The sequence below is a fragment of the Bombina bombina genome, chromosome 3 (genome assembly GCF_027579735.1).
Source record: "Bombina bombina isolate aBomBom1 chromosome 3, aBomBom1.pri, whole genome shotgun sequence".
In the NCBI taxonomy this organism is placed as follows: Eukaryota; Metazoa; Chordata; class Amphibia; order Anura; family Bombinatoridae; genus Bombina; species Bombina bombina.
This window is the reverse complement of record NC_069501.1, coordinates 684,158,991-684,183,417: the sequence shown is the minus strand read 5'-3', so window position 1 is coordinate 684,183,417 and position 24,427 is coordinate 684,158,991. Positions and strand designations below refer to the sequence as shown.

At 39.0% G+C, this 24,427-nt stretch overlaps 1 protein-coding gene across 3 annotated transcripts in view; it reads right to left on the bottom strand.

Annotated features, from left to right (window-relative positions):
• PHKG1 (phosphorylase kinase catalytic subunit gamma 1) overlaps window positions 1–24,427 on the bottom strand; it is a 90,648-nt gene that overhangs the window by 34,486 nt on the left and 31,735 nt on the right. For 2 of the 3 annotated variants that reach the window (XM_053707451.1, XM_053707452.1), the window contains exon 2: window positions 23,898–24,061. The exons of the other annotated variant lie outside the window; for it this stretch is intronic. In XM_053707451.1, the coding sequence (XP_053563426.1) occupies window positions 23,898–23,980 (83 nt within the window). In that variant the 5' untranslated portion in view covers window positions 23,981–24,061. The remainder of the gene's footprint in view (window positions 1–23,897; window positions 24,062–24,427) is intronic. 3 annotated transcript variants of the gene reach the window in all.

Here is a 24,427-nt window from a genome sequence, read left to right as displayed (position 1 = left end):
TTAGATAGATGTTTGTAGTTTATTAAATTTATTGATAGTGTAGGTGTATTTGTAACTTAGGTTAGGATTTATTTTACAGGTAATTGGGTAATTATTTTAACTAGGTAGATATTAAATAGTTAATAACTATTTAATATCTATTATACCTAGTTAAAATAATTAACAATTTACCTGTAAAATAAATATTAACCCTAACATAGCTACAATGTAATTATTAATTATATTGTAGCTATCTTAGGGTTTATTTTATAGGTAAGTATTTAGATTTAAATAGGAACATTTTAGTTTATAAATGAATTAGATTAATATAAATTTAGTTAGGGTTAGATAGAGTTAATATAGTTAATATAAATACTATAGTAACTATATTAACTATATTAACCCTAATATAATTAGGGTTAATATAGTTAATATATATAATGTAATACCTATATTAACTATAATATACTTAGGGTTAATATAGATAATATAGCTGGCGGCAGGGTAGGTAGATTAAATTAGGGGTTAATCATTTTAACAGAGATGGCGGCGGTGTAAGGGGCTTACATTAGGGGTTAATCATTTTAATATAGATGGCGGCGGTGTTAGGGGCTCACTTTAGGGGGTTATAGATATAATATAGCTGGCGGCGGGGTACGGGAGCGGCGGTTTAGGGGTTAATAATTTTATTAGGTTGCGGCGGGGTACGGGAGCGGCGGTTTAGGGGTTAATAGCATTTTTATTGTTAGGCTAGTGAGGGGGGATAGCGGATAGAGGGTTAGACAGTGCGGGCTATGTTAGGGAGGCGTGTTAGACAGTGCGGGCTATGTTAGGGAGGCGTGTTAGACAGTGCGGGCTATGTTAGGGAGGCGTGTTAGACAGTGCGGGTGTTTTAAACTTTAGTCAGGTTTTATAGGCGCCGGCAGATTCTAACATGGCGCAAGTCACTGGCGACGCCAGAAATTTGTACTTACGCAGATTTCTGGACATCGCTGGTTTGTCAGACTTACGGCACGTTAGCATCTGACGGCGACCTATATGGGATGGCTCGAGTTGCGAGCTGAAACTGCGGGCGACGCCGGTTCCCTCGCTTGCGCCGCAAACTGCGATCGATATCGGATCGCGCCCATAATCTAGATTTTATTAAAGACACAGAGACAAATATTTTGCTTAATCCTTCTCTTTACTGCTCAGGACAGCATTTAAAAGCAAAGGTAAAACAACATAATACATTAGAAATAAAACAGAGAACAAACTGCCAGAAAAATGGTGACCAATGCGATAACATTTTGAGCGGACAGTGACAAAAAAGACCAATAAGAGTCATTAACATATCCAAATAATGAATATTAACACCCAAACTGTCCTCTTTCTGAATTAATGCGAAAAATAAACATATGGTTCATGAAGCAAAGGAACAAGTAGGTAAGACAAAGAAACCAATGTTGAATGGAGAAATTGATAAGTCTTTGAAACAGGAACTTGAAGAAAACTGAAAACTTGGAGATTCTAACTAGAAAGGAATTTAGATTGTAGTTCGGAGGTCCTTGAAGATCTGCTTGAAGTGATGGATCAGACTCCTGTAGAGGAAGGGTTTGGAGCTGAAAAAGATAAAGAGATATTAAAACCTATATCAATTATATAAATGAAAATATTCATGAAATAAACGGAAAGGAAGAAAAATAAGGAAAATATTCGTCTCTGTGTCTTGAATAAAATCTAGATTATATCTACACTAAAGTTAGAATAATCAGAATTTTATTACAAGACCAGAGACTCATATTTTGCTAGTTTAAAGCAAAAAAAGAATCAATTAATAAGACTGTGAGGAATAGAAGAAATAGGTTTAAAAAATAATTGTCTGAAAGTTGAATCAGAAGACCAATCAGCTGCATTTAAAATATCCTGTAATGAACAGGATTTTAAGAAAGCTTTAGATGCATCTGTTCATCTAATAGAATGAAAAGTAAAAAGTTTATCTATTCCAGCTTCAGTCATAGTACATCTAACCCACCTAGCTATAATGATTGAAGAAACAGGTTTATGAGGTGGAATGAAAGACAAAATAAATTTATTTGAAGAAGATCTAAAAGGGGAAGTTCTTAATTCATATTCTTTGAAACAAAGAACCACACATAATTTGGGTTGTTCATAAAAATAAGGATAAAAAAAATAGTAGAAGTATTAGTTTTGGTTCTACGAATAATGTTAAATACGATATCTTGAGGAGAAAATGTGTTTTAATTGAAATAAATAGATTTGACGTCAGATACTCTTTTACAAGAGAGAAGACAAAGAAGAGTAGTACGTTTAAAAGAAAGTTGTTTTAAAGAAAGTGATTCATTAGAAGGCCAATAATTAAAAAGGGAAAAAATAAGATCTACATCCCAGAATTGAAGATGTTTAGGGGTAGGAGGTCTATTAAGGTGGATAGCTTTTAGAAGTCTAAGAATTTGAAAATGACGTCCAATAGGAAGATCAGAAATCAGAAAATGACCTGCAGAAATAGCTGATCTTGCTATGTTAATAGATCGATAAGATAAACCGTGATCGAAAAGGAAAGATAAATAATTTATAAATTAAATTAAAGGACCAGCTATCCCATCTGAACCATGTGGAAACATAACATTTTCGGGTACCTGGGGCCCATGAGTCTCTGAGGAGAAAACTAGCTCTTGAAGAAAGGCCTTTGCAAGACCAAGATCCCCGGAAACTAGTCGAAGGGAGTTCTGGTAAATCAGAGGATGAGGGTTACCTAGATGATCTGAGAGGAGAAGAGGATGGAGAGGGAGGAGAAGAGGAGATAAGACATCTCTAGAAGGGACGGGTACCAAGGTTGGGATGGCCAAAGTGGAGTTATCAGAAGGAGAGAGTTGAGAAAGTTATGGTCCTGGAGATCATAGAGAAAGGGGGAAAAGCATAACCTCTGAGAATGGGCCAAGTTTGGAGAAATGCATCTATAGCTAAGGCTTCTGGATCCTGACGCCAGCTGAAGAAGGGTTTTATCTGGAAATTCACGCGAGAAGCAAACAGGTCTATCACAAAAGGACCTCTTAAGGATTGAATCTGAAGAAAAATCTTCCTGAGGAGTTTCCAATCTCTTGAATCTCTGAGATAATGAGAAAGAAATATTGTGGTTGAGACATTGGTGAAAAATGGAAGAGGTTAAAGGGACAGTCAAGTCCAAAAAAAACTTTCATGATTCAAATAGGGCATGTCATTTTAAACAACTTTCTAATTTACTTTTATCACCAATTATTTTTGCTTTGTTCTCTTGGTATTCTTAGTTGAAAGCTAAAGCTAGGAGATTCATATGCTAATTTCTTATACCTTGAAGGCTGCCTCTAAGCTGAATGAATTTTGACAGTTTATCACCACTAGAGGGTATTAGTTCATGTGTTTCATATAGATAACATTGAGCTCACTGTCAGGGTTTTTTCCCTGTTGTGTTTGCCATGTGCTGCTGGCAGCCATTTTACTCACATCTCTTCCTGACTATGGTGCATTGTGGTGGATGCTGCTCATTTCCTATACTTCCTTTTATGGCCAGACTGGTGTGCATCATCCATGTGAGACAGGATGCAGTCTCAGAATTGTGATGTCTTCACTTATTATTTAAAGGGCCTCTGTTCAGTATGCTTTGCCTTTGTGTTGTCTCAGACCTGTTTGTGAGAGTTCCTGTGTATTACCTGGCTGCCTGACGTCCTTCCTGGTTCCTGATTCCTGGCTTGTTCCTTACTCTGCTGTTTTCCTTGTTGCTGATTCCGGCTCGTTGGACTATTCGCTTTGGCTCCTGACTCGGCTCGTCTGACTAACAGCTCTGGTTTTGTCTCCTGGCTTGTTATTTGACTTGTGGACTTTTTATTATTTTTTGCTATTAATAAAAGGTGTGATTATTTTTGCACTTCTCGTCTCAGTCTGATTCCTGGCACCCTGACATTACGCAAAGGCCATGAATCCTGATGGTGCTAATAATCCATCTTTACCTGCCATCATTTCCAGGATGGATGTACAGGATCACAGCTTGTATAAATTTGCACTAGCCCTGCAAACCCTGCTGACTCGCACTGCACATTTGGACCAAAGTGTCCCGCAAGTTATGGCTGCTCCTGTTTCCGCTGCTGCACCTATGCCTACCAGGAGCATGTCCGATTCTGCACCTCTAACTCAGCGATATGGAGGCAATCCTATTCAGTGCAGAGGGTTTTTGAACCAGGTGGGCATTTACTTTGAGATGTTACCTCAGGCGTTTCCCTCTGACAGAGCTAAGGTGGGATTTCTCATCTCGTTACTCTCTGACACAGCTCTTGCCTGGGCTAATCCCTTGTGGGAGACAAATAAACCTGTGATTTCAAATTACCCTGAATTTGTGGCCTCCTTTCGAAGGGTATTTGATGTTCCAGCTTGCTCCTCCTCTGCTGCTAAACGACTCATGTCCATTCAGCAAGGTACAAGATCTGTTGCTCAGTATGCTATTGAGTTCTGTACGCTTGCCGCAGAGGTAGGTTGGAACAATTTAGCCCTTGTTGCCGCCTTCTTTCATGGGCTCTCTGATGCGATTAAAGACGAAGTTGCTGCCAGAGATTTACCAGAGGATCTCGAGGTATTGGTGTCTTTTTTTATCCTAATTGACATCAGACTCAGAGATTGGCCTTCTTTCAAGGAGCGCATGCGGAAGCCTCCTGTTCCATTGTCTCCTACATGTTTGTTCCCACCCATGCCTCCCTCTCCTCCCATGCCTCCTGGTCCTGAGTCACCAGGTACTGCTGAGCCGATGCAGTTGTGATTCACGCGTCTCTCCGCAGCGGAGAGGGCCTTTAGGAGTTGGGAGGGGCTCTGCCTCTATTGTGGGTTACAGGGCCACCTTTTGAAGTCTTGTCCTACACGGCCGGGAAACGCTCACACCTAAGGTCCTGTCGGGGGCAGACCTTGGGTGGTTTATCCTCGTCCCCGGAACCGCTTAAGGAGAAACCTTTGGTCACGGTTGTCCTTTCCTGGGTGGACTCCTCCATAGTCACCCAGGCTCTTGTTGACTCCGGTGCTGCGAGCTATTTCATTGACAGTGCTTTTGTATCAAAGCACTCCATTCCTGTTTTGCCTCGGTTCATTCTGCTTGCTATTGAGGCCATTGATGGCAGGCCCCTTCAGCCCGCACTCGTTACTCACGAAACTGCTCCGTTGTCCATGGCTGTTGGGGCTCTCCATTTTGAAACCCTCCAGTTCCAGGTGATAAACTCTCCGCATTTTCCGGTTGTTATGGGTTATCCCTGGCTCCAAAAGCACAATCCCAGTCTCGACTGGCGCAGGTCCGAAATTTTGTCCTGGTCCCCGCAATGTATTTCCAGTTGTCTTCGGAAACCAGTTAAAGTCTTGTGCACTTCTTCGGTATTTCAATTGCCAGAGGAGTACCGAGAGTTCCTAGACTTGTTTGACAAGGTGCGTGCCGGTACGTTGCCTCCTCACCGGTCTTACGATTGTACCATAGACCTGCAACCCGGAGCCATTCCTCCTCGGGGCCGGGTGTACCCTCTGTCTGTTGCAGAGAATTGTGCTATGGAGGAGTATGTTCCCGATGCTCTGTCGCGGGGGATCATCCATAAATCCTGCTCTCCTGCAGGGGCTGGCTTCTTCTTTGTGAAGAAAAAGGGTGGCGAGTTAAGACCATGTATCAATTATAGGGGTCTTAATCATCTTACCATTAAGAATGCTTACCCTATTCCGCTCATTACGGAACTCTTTGACCGCCTCAAGGGAACTACGGTCTTTACTAAACTTGATTTGAGAGGAGCGTACAATCTCGTTAGGATTAAGGAGGGCCACGAATGGAAAACAGCATTTAACACCAGGAGCGGGCATTATGAGTATCTTGTAATGCCCTTTGGCTTATGTAATGCTCCTGCTGTTTTTCAGGAATTTATTAATGATGTCCTACGAGATATGTTGCAACAGTGTGTTGTGGTGTACTTAGACGACATCCTCATACACTCACCCACACTTGAGGCTCATTGTTCTGATGTTACACAGGTTCTTCAGAGACTACGTGAGAACTGCCTGTTTTGTAAACTCTAGAACTGTGAGTTCCATCAGACTCAAGTAACCTTCCTAGGTTATGTTATCTCCGTTGCAGGGTTCTCCATGGATCCTGACAAGTTATCTGCAGTTCTGCAGTGGCCTCACCCAGTTGGTCTTCGGTCTATTCAACGTTTTTTGGAGTTCGCCAATTACTATAGAAAGTTTATTAAAAACTTTTCTTCCTTGGTCAAACCTATCACAGACATGACCCGTAAAGAGAATGATCCACTCCATTGGTCACCTACTGCCATTAAGGCCTTTGATAGTCTTAAGACTGCCTTTGCTGCTGCTCCAGTTCTGGCTCATCCTAACCCTGTCGATGCGTCTGAGACTGGAGTAGGTGCCCTCTTGTCTCAACGTCCTACGCCTGACGGTTCCTTGCATCCGTGTGGTTTCTTCTCTAAGAAATTGTCTCCAGCGGAGTGCAATTATGATATTGGCGACAGGGAATTACTGGCCATAATTTTGGCACTCAAGGAATGGAGGCATCTTCTCGAGGCTACTAGTGTGCCAGTGCTCATTCTTACTGACCACAAGAATTTAACTTATCTATCTGAAGCAAAACGTTTGTCGCCCCGACAGGCCAGATGGGCGCTATTTTTGTCTCGGTTTAATTATGTGGTCTCCTACCTACCTGGTAGTAAGAATGTTAGGGCTGATGCCCTCTCTCGACAATTTTCGCCTCTGTCCAAGGAGGAGTCTGTACCTACTCCTGTTATACCTCCTGACCATATTTTGGCTACCATATGTACTAATTTGACTTCTCCCTAGGGGGAGGAGATCCTGGCTGCACAAATCAATGCACCTCCTGAGAAACCTAGTGGTAAGTGTTTTGTTCCTGAGAATCTTCAAACTAAACTTTTGCACACTTACCACTATCCTAAAGCCGCAGGTCACCCAGGCAAGAACCAAATGATTTGGTCTGTCTCTCGACAATTCTGGTGGCCAGGTCTTTGTTCTGATGTTGCTGCGTATGTTGCCTCCTGCTCAGTTTGTGCACAGATTAAGACTCCTCAACGTCTTCCTGTGGGTCTTCTTCAACCTATTGCTAATGGTGAGTGTCCTTGAACACATCTTTCCATGGACTTCATTGTCAAGCTCCCTGTTTCCAATGGCAATACTGTTATCCTTATGGTGGTTGACCATTTTTCTAAAATGTCACATTGCATTCCCTTGATGAAGCTGCCTACCGCTCAGGAGCTTGCTTCAATTTTTGCCCGGGAGGTCTTCCGTTTACATGGGTTACCCAAGGAGATCGTGTTGGACCGGGGTAGCCAGTTTGTCTCCAGATTTTGGCGTTCCTTTTGTGCTCAAATGGGGATCCAGCTTTCCTTCTCCTCGGCATATCACCCTCAATCCAATGGGGCTGCGGAACGGTCTTATCAAGCTCTGGAACAGTTCCTCCGTTGCTATGTCTCAGATCACCACAATAATTGGACTGAACTGTTACCTTGGGCAGAGTTTGCTCGTAATAGTGCTATTAATGCTTCCTCCAAGTTATCCCCGTTCATGGCGAATTATGGGTTTCAACCATCCTTGTTGCCCGATTCATTCATGTCTCAGGGTATTCCGGCTTTGGAGGAGCATCTCCGGCAACTCCGTTCCACGTGGGTGCAGATTCAGGAGTACCTTCATCGTTCTATGCAGCGCCAAAAGTTCCAGGCTGATCGTAGGCGTCTGCCCGCACCTTCCTACCAGGTTGGTGAGAGAGTTTGGCTGTCCTCCCGCAACTTGAACCTTTGTGTGCCTTCCAATAAATTGGCTCCCCGTTATGTTGGTCCTTTTCGAATACTCAGACGGGTTAATCCTGTGGCCTACGCTTTTGACCTTCCTCCTGCTATGCGCATCTCCAATGTTTTTCATGTCTCCCTCTTGAAACCATTGGTTTGTAATCGGTTTACCACTGTGTTGCCTCGTCCCCGTCCTATCTTTGTTGACAACCATGAGGAGTATGAGGTCGGCAGCATTATTGACTCTCGTATGTCCAGGGGCTGTGTACAGTATTTGGTTCACTGGAGGGGCTACGGTCCGAAGGAGCATTCTTGGGTTCCCTCCTCTGATGTTCATGCTCCCGCCCTCGTCCGTGCCTTCCATGCCCGTTTCCCCAATAAGCCTTTTGTCCTCCCGCGGGGGAGGGGTCTTTGAGGGGAGGGTACTGTCAGGGTTTTTTCCCTGTTGTGTTTGCCATGTGCTGCTGGCAGCCATTTTCCTCACCTCTCTTCCTGACTATGGTGCATTGTGGGGGATGCTGCTAATTTCCTATACTTCCTTTTATGGCCAGACTGGTGTGCATCATCCATGTGAGACAGGATGCAGTCTCAGAATTGTGATGTCATCACTTATTATTTAAAGGGCCTCTGTTAAGTATGCTTTGCCTTTGCGTTGTCTCAGACCTGTTTGTGAGAGTTCCTGTGTATTACCTGGCTGCCTGACGTCCTTCCTGGTTCCTGATCCCTGGCTTGTTCCTTACTCTGCTGTTTTCCTTGTTGCTGATTCCGGCTTGTCTGACTATTCGCTTTGGCTCCTGACTTGGCTCGTCTGACTAACAGCTCTGGTTTTGTCTCCTGGCTTGTTATTTGACTTGTGGACTTTTTATTATTTTTTGCTATTAATAAAAGGTGTGATTCATTTTTGCACTTCTCGTCTCAGTCTGATTCCTGGCACCCTTACACTCACGCACGTGAAGTTACCTAGGAGTGAGTACTGATTGGTTAAAATGCAAGTCTGTCAAAAGAACTGAAAAAGGGGGCAGTTTGCAGAGGTATAGATACAAGGTAATTACAGATATAAAACGTGTATTATTATAACTGTGTTGGTTATGCAAAACTGGGGATTAGCTAACTTTTTAAACAACAACAATTCTGGTGTTGACTGTCCTTTTAAGTCTAAAAGTTGTTTTGACTTGGTACCTCCTAAACGATTTATGTAACGGATTGCACAAATATTTTTTATAAAGCTTTTTATAGCAAAAGATCCTGCTATAAGTTCTAGACAATTGATATGGAAATTTTGTTCTGAAGGGGACCATTTCCCTCCAGTTATAGAATTTCCACAATGGGCTCCCCAACCAGATCAGATCTGGTGAATTTCCAAATATCGCTTTGCCATTCCAAGCATCTATGTTGGATAACCACCAGAGGAGTTCCTCCTTCGCTTCTTGTAGATATATATATTTTTTTTCGGTCCCATTGGACCCTGAAACACAACTACTTATGGCTTTCAACTATGGGGGGCGCCAGATAGCATGGTGTCATCTTCCTCAAGGCTTGGTCTCATCATCGGCGGTATATTCGCTGGTGCTCCAGCGCAGTTTGCAGGCATGGACATGCAGCTGGGGTTCGGTCCTCCTGCAGTATGTCGATGACCTGCTGTTGTGTAGTCCAAATCTGGAGGCAAATACAGCAGACACTGTCAGTCTGCTTAAACACCTCGCTGCTGAAGGTCATAAAATAGCTAAGCACAAGTTACAAGTAGGAATGAAAGAAGTAGAATACTTGGGTTTTGTACTTTCCCACGGTCACAGATCTATTAGTTCTAAACACATACAAGCAATTCAAAGGGTCCCCAAACCTAACACTAGAAAAGACATGCTTACTTTTCTAGGTATGATAAACTATTGCAGACAATGGATTCCTGAGTGTTCCCATCATGATTCCATACAAAGACAAGCCACAAAGAGTGAAAACCCAGAATGTATACAATGGACCACAGATATGACTAGGTCCTACATTGCACTTAAGACCAGTATTATTAGTGCCCCTGCTTTAGGACTACCTGATTATTGTAAACCATTTCATTTGTATGTGAGGGACAATTGTAAAATCATGGCTGCTGTCTGTGCCCAAGAACATGGCGGAGGCAATATGCGTCCTATAGCTTTTTTTTCCAAAGTAGTCCCAGTACAGGTACAGGGGATGCCGGCGTGTCTCCGAGCATTGGCGGCATGCGCCATGGCTGTGGAGATGGTTGAAACAATCACACTAGGTCACCCAGTAGTACTACACACAAGTCACCAAGTTTTACATCTTGTAAAAAATGTTACCACACAACATATGACTGCACAGAGACTCTCTGGTTATGAGTGTATATTGTTAAATAACACTAACCTTACTATTAAATATAGCAATAGCAACTCAGGTCTGGCTCAGATTCTTAATGCTCTACTTTTAGGTTCACCAGATCTGACAACTGACCATGACTGTTTAGAGGTAATACATCATATCACCACACCACGAGCTGACTTAATGGACAAACCTTTTGAATATGCAGATAATGTATTTGTTGATGGCTCCTGTTCCAGACCTAGTGATGGGATTTACAAGACTGGGTATGCCGTCGTGCAGTTACCAGACATAGTACTAGATGCAGGACCTATTAATTATCCTTCAGCACAGGCAGCAGAACTAATAGCACTCACAAAAGCATGTGAAATGTTTAAGGATAAATCTGTTAATGTTTACACTGACTCTCGCTATGCTTTTGGGGTTGTGCATGATTTTGGTATGATATGGAAACAACGTGGGTTTGTTTCAGCAGATGGCAAGACCATATCTCATACCAATCTCATTAATGACCTTTTGCAGGCAATACAACTCCCAAAGGATATAGTGATCATTCATTGCCGTGCATACACACATAGGACTGATCCTATTTCTATGGGCAATGCGCTGGCGGAAAGAATTGCTAAAGAAGCTGCTTATGCTTCACATACACCTGAACCACCTGTTCCGATGTATGCTGTTTTAGCCCCACCTTCATGTCCCACAGACCACATGCTTCATGAACTTCAGGGACATGCCACCGCAAGTGACATGTCTTTCTGGAAAACTAATGGGTTAACTTTAGATGAAAATGGGTTGTTTTCCAAAAAGGGGAAGGTGGGTATACCAGAGAGTAGCGCACCACTTTTTATAGCACAAGCACATGGTGTAGGACGTTTAGGAATAAAGCCAACAATACACTTGCTAAAGCAATCTTTTTATATGAATAAAGTAGATGAACACTGCAGATCATATATTAACAGATGTGTATATAGTTTGCAGGCAAACACAGTTATTCCTAATAAAGCAAAGCATGACCATTTGCCTGCACCTACGGCACCATTTACACATTTGCAAATTGATTTTACACATATGCCAAAGATTGGCAATAAACAGTTTTATTTGCTTGTCATAGTTGATCAATTTTCTAAGTGGCCGGAAGCATTTGTTACACAGAGGGAAGATGCAAAAACAATTGCTAAAATATTAGCCACTGAAATAATACCCAGATTTAGTTGTCCACTCCAGATTAATTCTGATAACGGCCCTGCTTTCATTAGTAAGGTTACAAAAGAATTAGTACAATGGTTACAAATTAATTGGCACTTTCACATTCCATATCATCCTCAAAGCTCAGGAATAGTAGAAAGAATGAATCGTACTATTAAGGAAAAACTTTTAAAGGCAACAGCTGGTACATGGGTTAGATGGCAACAGTATTTACCTGCAATTTTGGCAGAAATTCGTATGACACCAAATAGGACAACTAGGTTGTCCCCATTTGAGGTCCTAATGGGAAGACCATTCCCAACTCCATGGGTAAAATGTCCGCTTATCATTAAGAATGGTGATTTAGAGTGTATTAAGGAACAATATGTAAAGCAATTAATTGATAAGTTGAATGGCATCTATGGTGATGTGTCCTCTCGTTTACCTCTCCCTGCACAGGAACCAACACATCTTTTCAAGCCTGGAGACTTGGTCTGCATTCGACAGCTGAACAGATCTAAGAAAGGAGGCTTCCCATTCAGCAAACCCGTGACTGTGATAGTTGTAACAAGGACTGCAGTACTGACTGACGACAGGGATATCTGGATACACGCTTCGCGTGTCAAACTCTGTCCAAAGAGGGGAGAAGCAGGTGACAAGGTATCGGTCACCTCTCATAAAGACACAGAAGAAGAGTATGCCCAGGACTGGGCACGCCTCATAAAGATACAGACAGCGGACGCTGTGGACAGTACTCCAGACCCCTGCATTCAGCATCTTGTTCCTGTTTCATCTACCCCATTGCCAGATCTTTCAACAAAGGACAGTGACATTACCCTGAACACCATCAATGGTGTGAACAATATTTCAGCACCCTTTACTCAGCAGTCCTCTAAGCAATTTTAATACCTGTGATTGTTTTTTGTGATGTTATATTGGTATCAATAATAGGTGATTAGAGGTTGTTACAAGTAAAACGGGGGAAAGACACAAAATACACCATACAGACACGTTTCTATAAAGATTCTAAATTACTTAATGAGCCTTATTCATTGAAAGACATTGCAACACTGCATATTTCTTTCAATGAACTCTGAACCCTCCTTGACCACCATACCTGACGAACTTCCATCCTCTGCATCGACTATTTTGTCTGACGAATCTAGTTTGACAGATTCTACTAACAACCCTCCCGTACTTATAGTTCCTAAAACCCCTCCATTAAAGGTTCCAACACAATCTCTAACAACTATATTAGCCACTACTACAGCATCACTCACAAATTTAATAAAAAGTAGGGAAAAGGGGAGGAAAAGGGTATCAGGCTCTGCTATAGAAGAGGTTAGACGTAAGTTGAGTCTTGGCAGTCACGAGGGTTGTGCTAGAATAAGGGAACTTTTTAACCAGCTCCAATATGATAGTAGCATTTTAAGAGAACAAAAGGACTGGCTTATACACGAGTTGGGACAGGTACAGATCTTTAATAGAGTACTTATACAAAATTTGCAAGCACATTCTTTGATTTGTCCTTTAGTCCAGTGTCCAGAGGTTATTGCTCTCGACTTATCTAGACAGGTTGCACCCCCCCCCCCGCCCTCACCACCTAATACTTCCACTGCTTCCACATCTCTACCCAATGACCTCTGAACTTTTTATTGCTTTCTTACATGATAATTCACCAAAGCCTGTTACAGATCCTGCTGAAGAGGAGTTTAGACGTAAGATACGTAGACAAAGCAAAACACAATATCAGAGGTTTCATAATAAATTACAGGAGAAGGCTCAACAATTCCATCACACTTGTTTAGTTTTAAAAACCCAAAGGAAGGAACTAGTTAAGGAGTTGCTGGAACTCACAGAACTTACTAAAACTATCCAGAGTATACTCGAGGAACATTTTTGGATTTGTCCTATAGCTCAGTGCTCAACTAGCTATCCACACCTGGTAGTTCAGGATAACCCCAAAGTAACTGAGAATCCTCCTATCCCCATTTCCCTGGGTTATGTTAATCTATAGATTATATAGAGAGCAGACACAGGGGGAAAAGGGGTAACGCAGTTTTACCACACATACATTTCTTTGAAGGTATATCAGGGTGGTTTTATAAAATCTAATGAGTCACATCCCACTGAGTGCGTCTTCTTACACTTCTCCTCCTTTGATAGAAGAGGAAACGACCCCACAACCAATACAGGAAGATTCTTTAGCAGGCCCATCCTTCTTACATACACCTACTAAGGCTGAAACAGAGTCAGCAGAGACTAGTTTTGGGTTGGAGGGATATCAGGAACCGCCTCCCACTCCGCACAAATGTGCTAAGATCCTTGCTACTATTACTAAACAGCAGAAAGTTAGTCAACGTCAGATTAGGGAGAGTCAGTATAATAGATTAGCATCCAGAAGATACAGAGCAAGAAGGACAGCAGCACTTACACTGGCCTGGGAAAGACAACAGCGCTTAGAGCAACAGATTAAGGAGTTGTGTGATCAAGTGGCATCTCTGAAACACTTACATGCAGTCGTAGAGAGAGATATAGCACATCACTTAACACACTGTCCCCTAGCCTTCGCAAACATTACTATTTTAGGTTGCAATCAGTTTTGACAGTAATACTGACTCTGAACTTACCAGTTTCTGCTAAGTCTTAAGGATGCCCCCTATTGTAATGATGGACCACCCATGCAAAACGATAATGATAGTGTTCGGCGCTCTTTTGTTTGCTTACATACCAGTCATAATACTCTCCTGTTATGGATACCCTGAGGCTACAGGATCTTTTGATCCGCAATGTGAATTCTTGCTTGGTAGGAGAAACATTAGTTACACAAATACACATACAAAGTTTCATAACGGTTCTGATACTTCATCCACCTTATATGCTAATACCTTTATTCCCCAAGGAAAACACAAAAGATCTGCACCATTGCATAGGACTCCAGGTATACTCGTAAATTGTTATGATTTGTTTGCCTGGAATGGTTATACTTCACATAATTATAGTATAAACTTAGAAGGTATAGATCCAAAAAGGTGTAATGCAAAACAAAGATGTGATGTATTTATTTTGAGATCTTCATCAAAAAATCTATGTCACAATGTCACTTCAAATGTATTAACATTGACCCCGCATCATGACACACAACACTGTAGCATGCAGGTTACTTCTTTTACTAATTATACAAGTTATCTTCTATCACATCTTCCTCTCCGGTTTATGGGCATGACAAATGACTTTGTGATTAAAGTAAAGAATCCAAATTCAGACGATGCAACAGAACATAAGATAATACGGTCTTTTTGGTTTTTCCTTAAACAAAATAAACTGTCATCTAATGTAACAATTATACAAGAGGGAGAAAGTCAGACTACAGTGTTAACATGGCCTCAGAATACATATCTTGTATTTTTAAATACAATGGATATGCGAGGGTACACAACTGATCTTAATGTTTTTGTACAATTCTGTAATGAATATACGGAACCATTATATGCTCATAAGACACCCTATATTCCTGTTGATTGCTGTAGTTCACATGATTGGCATACAGGTACCCATTTCAATTATACATACTTAATGTCAGATGAAAGGGAGACTGATAAAAAGGTTAATTGTACTAATTGGAAATCTTGTAGGACTTTAAGTCTTACTTCCACTATTAACCCCATTTGCTATGACAGGCCTTTAGGTCAATTCCTGTTTTTGCCCAATAAAGACTCAAAGAAATGTAATACTCAAGTCACTGCCTATCCCCCAGGCCCCAGACCCACTTATCATTTATCATTCACACCCACCAGACTCCCTGTGGCATTAAGGAGTTTAGAGGATTTGAGGGACAGTCAGAACACGCATGATAACATTGAAAATATACTCCGCTCTAACAATTATTTCCTACCACACACGTTTAAGATAAACCAAGCACCCAATTATACAGATATAGAATGGAGTACAGGTACTTATATTATATTTACATATATAAGGCCTAGTAAAGCACAGGGGGAGGAATGTCCTTTTGGAAATTGGCTTATTGTCTCCCTTTTGTTCCCATCAGTACCCATAACTATACCACTATTCCGTTAGCTCACACATGTTTAAATACTACCACATTTTCAAAAATGGTACACATAACCCTTAACATTTCTACGCCAGATGTCTCTTTATGCCGCCGCTCACGCAGGCGTCGTGAATGGTATGACACCTTGCTAGGGGGTACTGGGGCTACACTTGGTGTCCTTAATGGTATAGACAATGAAGTTATCAATAACAAATTATCTAGCGCTGGTGCAGACATCGGCTCATCCCTACACTTGATAGGACAATGGGCACCTACAATCTATGAGGCACAGAGGAAAGGCCTAGAGCTTGAGTCAAGTATGTATAGATATTTGAATAACCTTACTATGGCTGTGGAGAACCTAGTAACAGATAGTGGTAGTTGGAGTCTTTGTGGTTTACGATATGTATATATGAGTCAACGTTTAGATTTGGAAAACATTCTAATGATTCCTAAAACTGATAAATTACGCAACTTATTAACAATAGGACACAACAATGAAAATGTATGGATACATATTGATACTACTAGTGTTAAATGCGTAGAATGGGAACATAATGGTAATGTTTCCAAACACTCTTGCCTAGTGTCAATCACTGCCTACACAGCTGATATTGTTAAAGTAGCTTGCAAATTTTTCACACTACCACACCCAGTTTTTAATTTGTTGCATTCTAATTGGACATGGTGGAAACCCACATATCATGGAAAATATATATTTCCTCATGACAACACCACATCTTCACTTGAACATTGTGATCAGACTGGTCGTGGATTGGCATGTCGCCACGCCTCTCCAAATTTTGAACCATGCTTATTAGCATCTGAGATTAATTCATGCACATGGCAGGTATATCCTGAAAATTTCTCAATCATGATAGAAATAGCACCTCAAACTGTATGCATGTCTACTGGTTTGCCAGTTAACATTCCTATGGTTGACAGTCAGCTACCATTCTCTGGATGTGTGTTTAATATTAGTTTTTTTACTTGTAAAGGTAATAGCTATTTATTACACCCTGTACTGAATATTTACAAACATACATTCTTTGTGCCACATGACCTGCCTATTTCTTAATACCAGTTGCCCTCCACTACCATTCTACAATTAATGCTGGGGCAGAAAGAATTGTTCAAAGCATTGCAACAACATGAAAAAGCTATTTCTCACGGGGAAATACAAACACATTTTGTTAAAAACAAGTTGTTATCTGTATCTTCAAAAATACAAAATGATCTTACACATCATTGGTATGATTTGTTGACCGGCTGGTCTACAACGGGTGAACAGATATTACAAATGTCATTCTACCCACTCATTATCATTGCATGTATATTAATACTGTTAACAATATGGAATCTATACCTCACTTGCACTCTTCGCAGAAGAATTAAGGCCACTATTAAGAGACATGCTGAACATGAATATGAGAATTTGTTAAGAGGCATACCTTCCACATATGAAATGAGCAACGATACATATGAGATCCCCAACATTATAAACACTCAGGTATAATGCTGATTGTTGTGATCACTTTGTGATCAAAGAGGGGAATGTATATATATATATATATATATATATATATATATATATATATATATAGATATATATATATATATATATATATATATATATATTCCATAGGCCTTATAATATGCCTCATTACTTTATATACTATATCACTGTATGCTATTATGGGGTTAATATTTTTGCAGACTCCAAAATGTATTATTTTTCATTTATACTGTAATTTCCCAATATCATAAACATCTGTATTTCCTGTGCATATGTATTGCTACATAATTTGTTCTACTAACAACCACATTGCTACTAATATGGCAGGGGTGATGGGCATAATAATTACTGCTGACAATGTACTGTTAATCGCACAGGATATAAAGAAATGTGATACACCCATATATGGCAAAGTCACTTCTGCTTTCTGTAAAACTGAGAAAGATTATAACAGTTTGCATTTGCTGTGAATAAAATCAGTATTGCCAAGCAGCTATATCGTGTCTGTCAGTTACTTGGTGATATTCCAGAATTCTGTGAAAAAAGGTATCAGTCACCCTCAGTCAGGGAGTCACTCCGGCCGGAGTCTAAATATAATTACCCCAACACTTCTGAAGATAGAGATATTTTGTGATAATAACTGAAACCTTTGTTTAAACTGAAAATTTTGAGTCATTGAAGAGCACGATAGTGAAGAGGAGCAGGAAATATGGCCTGAATCGAGGACGAAAGTAGCCCTACTATCCTAGCCAAATTCCTGATAGGAAAATAAGTTAGTTTTAAGAGATAAGAAATTTCCTTTTTTATATTTTTTATTTTGTCTTTCGGAAGGCTGAGAGTGGAAGAAATTGTGTCTATAGAGAAACCAAGAAAAGTTAAAGTTTGAGTAGGAGATGGGATTTCTCTTTGTTCATAAGAAAACCAAGATTCTCTAGAAGAAGTATAGAAATAGAAAGGTGTCTGGATAAAGTTAGAGGGTCCTGATGCATAATTAATATATCGTCTAGATAAATAATTAGACAAATTCCTCTTAATCTTAACCAAATAACTACTGGTTTTAAGACTCTTGTAAATACCCAGGGCGCAGATAAGCCAAAGGGTAAACAAGAAAATTGCCATAAAGAGTTTTCCCAAAAGAAACAAAGGAATTTCCTGAATGTGAATGGTGAGATAAGCATCTGTGAGATCTAACCGAACCAGCCAATCCTTGTCTCTTAGATAATCTCTCAAAAGATGGATGCCTTCTAGTTTGAAATGATTGTAAGTGACGAAAAAAATTCAGGTTTCTTAAATTTATGACTGGATACATGTTGCTGATAAAATTGTTTGAGAAAGGATCGGCTGGTTCTATGGCGGACTTGTTTAAGAGGTTCTGAAGTTCTGCGTTTAGGAGTTGAAGGCCTGATTTTGAAAAGTGTATAGGAGTAGGGGGTTGAAATTGGAGAGGAGTGTTTGTGAAGGATATGTGAAGACCTGAAACGGTCTGGAGAATCAAAGGGTCTGATGTGATAAGAAAAGAGAAAAAGCCTGCCACCTATCTTTTGTGGGGAAAAGGGAATGAAATGTGGTTAGAAAAATATTACCTGAGAAAGGTCTTGAGCGAGGTCTTGATCTGTAAGGTCTGTCATGCCATTGTCTTGTCCTTGTTGGATAGAAGGAAGTGAGTGAAGGGTTTGAGAATTGTGGTCTGTTATGAAAGTGGGACCTGTTGATGGTAGGCATGCGGCTGAGAAAACGGCCACTACCTTTCCCGGCCGTATTGAAAACCCGGTTTTGAGGATAGAAAATTCTCTTAGTTGAAGTCTTAACCTTATTTAGAGAATTAAAAGGTATTTACATAATTACCCAATTCTTTTAGACCTAGTTCACCAAATAATAGGCCTTCGGCCTTAGGTCCCATTTCAGTGTGAGCGAAGTCTCATAGTTTAGGATCTCATTTTCTTAGAATTAATCTACGTCTTTGAGTGGCCAGGGTAGTATTGGCGTTACCAATTAAATAAATGGTTCTTTGTATCCATTCCCTAAGAACCAGAGGGTCCACTAGTGAATTAAGAGTAATAGCTTCTTCAGCTAGTTCAAAAATTTTTGAGATAGGACCAAGGGAATCTAAAAGTTTGTCCTGACAGGATTTAAGAAATCTGTCAGGACCATGGCGAATATTTAGTTTAGGAGAACTGATAAATTTGAGTAAATTGTCATCAATACCTGTGGTAACGGAAGATTTGTGTGGGAGTTCAGGACGAGGATATTCTGAACGTAAATTATTTCTAGACTGTTTATCTAAGTGTTTTGTAATATAAAAACTCTAGTTATTTGGCGACTCTTTTAGAGGGGCGCCATTGCGTAGAACAAGGAAGTTGTAGATCCTCAGGTTTTAGATAGGGATTACCTAAATTATCAACTAAAACATGTTTATGTTTTTTAGAAAGTTTTTTTAATTTTGGGAGAGGAATCAGAATCATGTGAAAATTCTGGAGTAAATATAGACTGCCAAGAGTTTGAATCATTGTCTTAATCTAAAAAGGAGTCTGATGACTCAGGTGTAGAATCAAATTCTATGTGGGGCTTATTAGTTTTAGATTTAAAAATAAAATTATCTTCTGAATCAGAAGAAGAAATTGAAATATTTTTTGATGTAGAGGGTATAGATTTCTTTTTGTTGTCTGATCTATGCAGACGTAATGCCCCAACATTCTTGGCAGAAATTTTATGTGCTAGTTTTGGGGAAATATGCTTTCTTTTATGTGTTGCCTTTTTTGGTTAAATTTTTTCAGAAGAAATTTGTTTCCTAAAATTTTCCATAGAGGAATTGATCATCTGTTGTACAAGTTTTTCAGAAACTATATTGTGTTTCTGAGATATAATAAAATAAATTAATGTATATAGGATATATCAAAATATTTAAATAAATTAAAATAATAATATCCTATGAAAAAAATAAAAAATGTATTAACTAAATATATATTAGTTCTTTTAGGGAATAGAACCTCTAACCTTTTGGTTCCCAAACTAAAGATTTACCACAAAACTAGCATAGAGCTATTGGATACAATATAAAAAATAAAAATATTACTAACTGGCCATAAATTTAAAACACTTATAATAGGCAAATATTGATAGATATAAATGTAATGTAGTAGTGATTGGATTAAAACAATGTTGCTAAAGAAAAACTAAAAGTATTTAATCTCAGGTCCGTGACGCTGTGTGAGGGAGGAGAAAGATAAAGGATACGAAGTCTAAGGAGTGGGTAAAGGAGACGGAGTCTAAGGTGGGAGTGGTTAGTAACGTTGCTTGCAATACGAGCGTCGTCACAAGAAAGAGATAGCAGTCTCGTGACAAGGTAGGGCGGGAAAGAAGAGAAACGGCGGGAAAAAGGGAGAGAAGAAAGGAGCGCGAGCGTCCAAAATGAACGAAACAAACAGAAAATAAAAGCACAAATAAGAAATATAGTATATATGCCCAAAGAGTAAAAAATGAAAAGAAATAAAATTAGAGAAATGCATATGAAACCGAAAGAAGGGATATTAGAGAAAAGGGGAAAAAAATGGAAATAAAATAATAAAACCGGAAATAAATAAAAAATATATAAGAAATAAAAGACCATTAATAATGTTACTAATAATCAAAATATTAATCATATATTATAGGAAAATAAAATAAATAAAAGAATTTAAGAGAATGTAAATAATAAACAACAAATTGTTGAACTTTAATAGCAAAAAAAATGCATATACTTATCTTCTTGAGCAGCAAAAAGAAAGAGGACAGTTTGGATGTTATTGGTCATTATTTGGATATGTTAATGACTCTGATTGGTCTTTTTTGTCACTGTCCACTCAAAATATTATCTCATTGGTCACCATTTTTCTGGCAGTTTGTTCCCCGTTTTATTTCTAATGTATTATGATGTTTTACCTTTATTTTTAAATGCTGTCCTGCGCAGTAAAGAGAAGGATAAAGCAAAATATGAGTCTCTGGTCTTGTAATAAGATCACCCCATATTCATTTGACTGGGGTGATTGACAAGCCTATCAAGCAATTGGTAACGTGAGGGTAGGGAGATGGACTTGCATGAGTGTTCCCTCATGCAATGATAAATATGGGAAGCATATCTGTCCCACAATGTGCAATCAAGTGATGACAGGTTCACAACTTCTGAATCCTGTCCACTCACAAATTGATCAATCTTGCCTCTCCTCCTACATAAGCTCATGTGACCCATCTTTATCTCATGAATATTTTACAATATGTAGATGCACATGCATGCAAACAACCTCATTAATCAATATGAAATACATGTTACAGTGCCCATTGTTTTAATAAATATACACATTAATACAATTTATATTTTAGCATATGTCATTTTACATATTAAGTCTGTTAACCTATGCATGACTAAATGGATCACCCCCGAAACGTCACTATTTTTAGGTCTTGAATAAAGAGGTTATTTGGTGCTGTGGACTGCTACTTTGTGGATAACAGTTTGGGGAACAGGCAGTATTCTTTGTCTACACGAGCACCATATATCAGATGTGCTGTACTTATTTGAACTTTTGTGACTCAACAAATCTAAAGTACTTTTTTTTTTTTTAGATACTAGCTGTCATTACATATGTGTGTCTGGGAGCAATAAAAATACAAGTAGCAACAGCTGACACTAGGATACATTTGCTAATTGGCTTTAATGACTGTATAAGGCATATTGTTACACTAACCCTGCTACTTGTATTTTTATTGCACAGTGTATCAATATAATAGTTGCTATGTTGTGACTGTAACTACAATGGGGTCGATTTTTCAAAGGCTTTCGCCAGCCTTCGACCCCCTACGACTGCAGGTAGTCACAAGAGAACCGTCCGTATTTCACAAGCAGCGGTCATTAGACCGCTACTTTCCTAACCCAATTTCAATCTCCCTAGTTTAGGTAATTTATTTATTGATAGTGTAGTGTTAGGTGTAATTGTAACTTAGGTTAGGATTTATTTTACAGGCATATTTGTCTTTATTTTAACTAGGAAGTTATTAAATAGTTAATAACTATTTAATAACTATTGTACCTAGTTAAAATAAATACAATGTTGCCTGTAAAATAAATATAAACCCTAAGCTAGCTACAATGTAACTATTAGTTACATTGTAGCTAGCTTAGGGTTTATTTTACAGGTAAGTATTTAGTTTTAAATAGGAATAATTTATTTAATTGTAGTTATTTTATTTAGATTATTTTAAATTATATTTAAATTAGGGGGGGTTAGAGTTAGGTTTAGACTTAGGTTTAGGGGTTAATACCTTTAATATAGTAGCGACGACGTTGGGGTGGCAGATTAGGGGTTAATAAATTTAGGTAGGTGTGGGCGATGTTAGGAACGGCAGATTAGGGGTTAATAAAATTTAACTAGTGTTTGCGAGGCGGGAGTGCGGCAGTTTAGGGGTTAATATATTTATTAAAGTGGCTGCGATGTCCGATCGGCAGATTAGGGGTTGATATATTTATTAAAGTGTTTCCGATGTGGGGGGGGGCCTCGGTTTAGGGGTTAATAGGTAGTTTATGGGTGTTAGTGTACTTTTTTTTTTTTTTTTTAAGAGTTTTATGTTATGGCGTTAGCCCATAAAACTCTTAACTACTGACTTTTAAATGCGGTAGAAGCCTTGACAGGAGAGGGTCTACCGCTCACTTCTTCCAAGACTCGTAATACTGGCATTAGGCAAATCCCATTAAAAAGATAGGATACGCAATTGACGTAAGGGGATAAGCGGTATGCTCGAGTCGCGCAAGAAAAGTGAGAGGTACACCTGTACCTGCCTGACTCGTAATACCAGCGGGCATTAAAAAGCAGCGTTGGGACCTCTCAATGCTGCTTTTTAAGGCTAACGCAAGACTCGTAATCTAGGTGATAGTTTTGCAAACTTATGCAAAAAGCAAATGTATAGAAAACAAATACAAACTAAACTGCACTAATACCATTGTAATTTGTATTCTATTTAAAAGTAGAGGTGCTGGGTGTTGCCTCAGGTAGTTCCCTGAAAGAGCTGTCCTTCCAATCTTAAAGGGACATTAAACACCACTTGCTTTTGTGCAAAAATTGTGCTTTGTCCACACTCCGTAGAAATGGCAAAACGTAAAATATGCAACCTAGGTTTGTTTTTGTTTTTTTAAATGCTGCAAATTGTCTAAACCAGCTGTTTGATTTGCAGCATTTGCAGGTTACAAAATCTGCTTTTTGGCTTCTTTGGGGAGCATAATTTTTACAAAAACAAAAAGCAAAACAGTGTTTAATTTTAAAGGACATGAAAGGTCACAGTTTAAGCTTTAATGCATGTTGCTTTGCTAAATAAACCTATTTTGTTTTCATGGTTGTGGAGGTTGGCAATGTCCATCAAAACAGCCATAAAAGTTGCCCCATCAGCCAATTCACATGTATATTGCACTATATATTGTGCAAAAACACGCAATTCATGTTAGTTTTAAAGTAGGGAAAATATACTCCTTGAAATTTTATATAAAATGTTAAGTTAAGCATAATAAGAAACCTCACTAAACTAATTTTCAGAACTAAAAATGTGCCCTGCTGACTTCTCAATGATAATCCTGCTACATATCTGTCCCTAATTGGCACGGTCAGATAAAAACAGGAAAATAATGCACTTTATACAAATTTATGGCAGTAGCTAACTTTGTTGTCTGCAGACTAAAGCCAAAACTGGAAACTGTTGGGTGCAGTTTGGGTACTGAAAAATAAGTATAGTAAAAAAGAATATTAACTTAGTTGTTAAGACTTGGCTGATCTGTTATTCTATAACAACACAGCGGAAAGTCTTATAATTACTTGCTGTTTACTGCTCTTTTAACTAAACAAAAGTTAACTATTGCTCTTTTCCTTTGTGATTTTTTTTTCTTTTTATGTCCATTTATTTAAACATTTAGTCTGTCTGATATACACTGTACTGCAATTTTATGTGATGTTTAATAAAATTAAATTTACTGTGCAATATATAAGTGGTATAAAATAAATAATTGTACCTTCCCAGGATCTCTTTTGGTTCATATCTTTCATAAAACTCTTGTGACGACTGCCAGTCAGGTAATTCTTCTTCCTTTGTCATCTTCAATCTCCTATCACTGATGAACTAGTTAAAATCCTATTAGCATCAATACACAGGGACTCAGGTGGTTCTTCTAAGGACCTGGAATTTACCAACAATTCAGTAAATACACAAAGCAAAACAATGAACAAATGATGTTCTGCTTATAAGAAACATTTTGAATTTAAAGTAATATAATGTTTTTGTTGTTGCATCAAAGACTATTTTGAAAATGAACTACCATTTCTATCCTGAATAAAACTAAATTAATTTTCCAAGCTAAATGTAGCCACCAATAAGCAAGCGCTATCCAGGGTGCTGAACCTAAAATGGGTCGGCTCCTAAGCTTTACATTCCTACTTTTCAAATAAAGATAGCAGGAGATGAAAAATAATAATTTAGGAGTAAATAATATGAGTACATAGGAATATTAGGAGTAAATAGGATAATAGAAGTAAATTAGAAAGT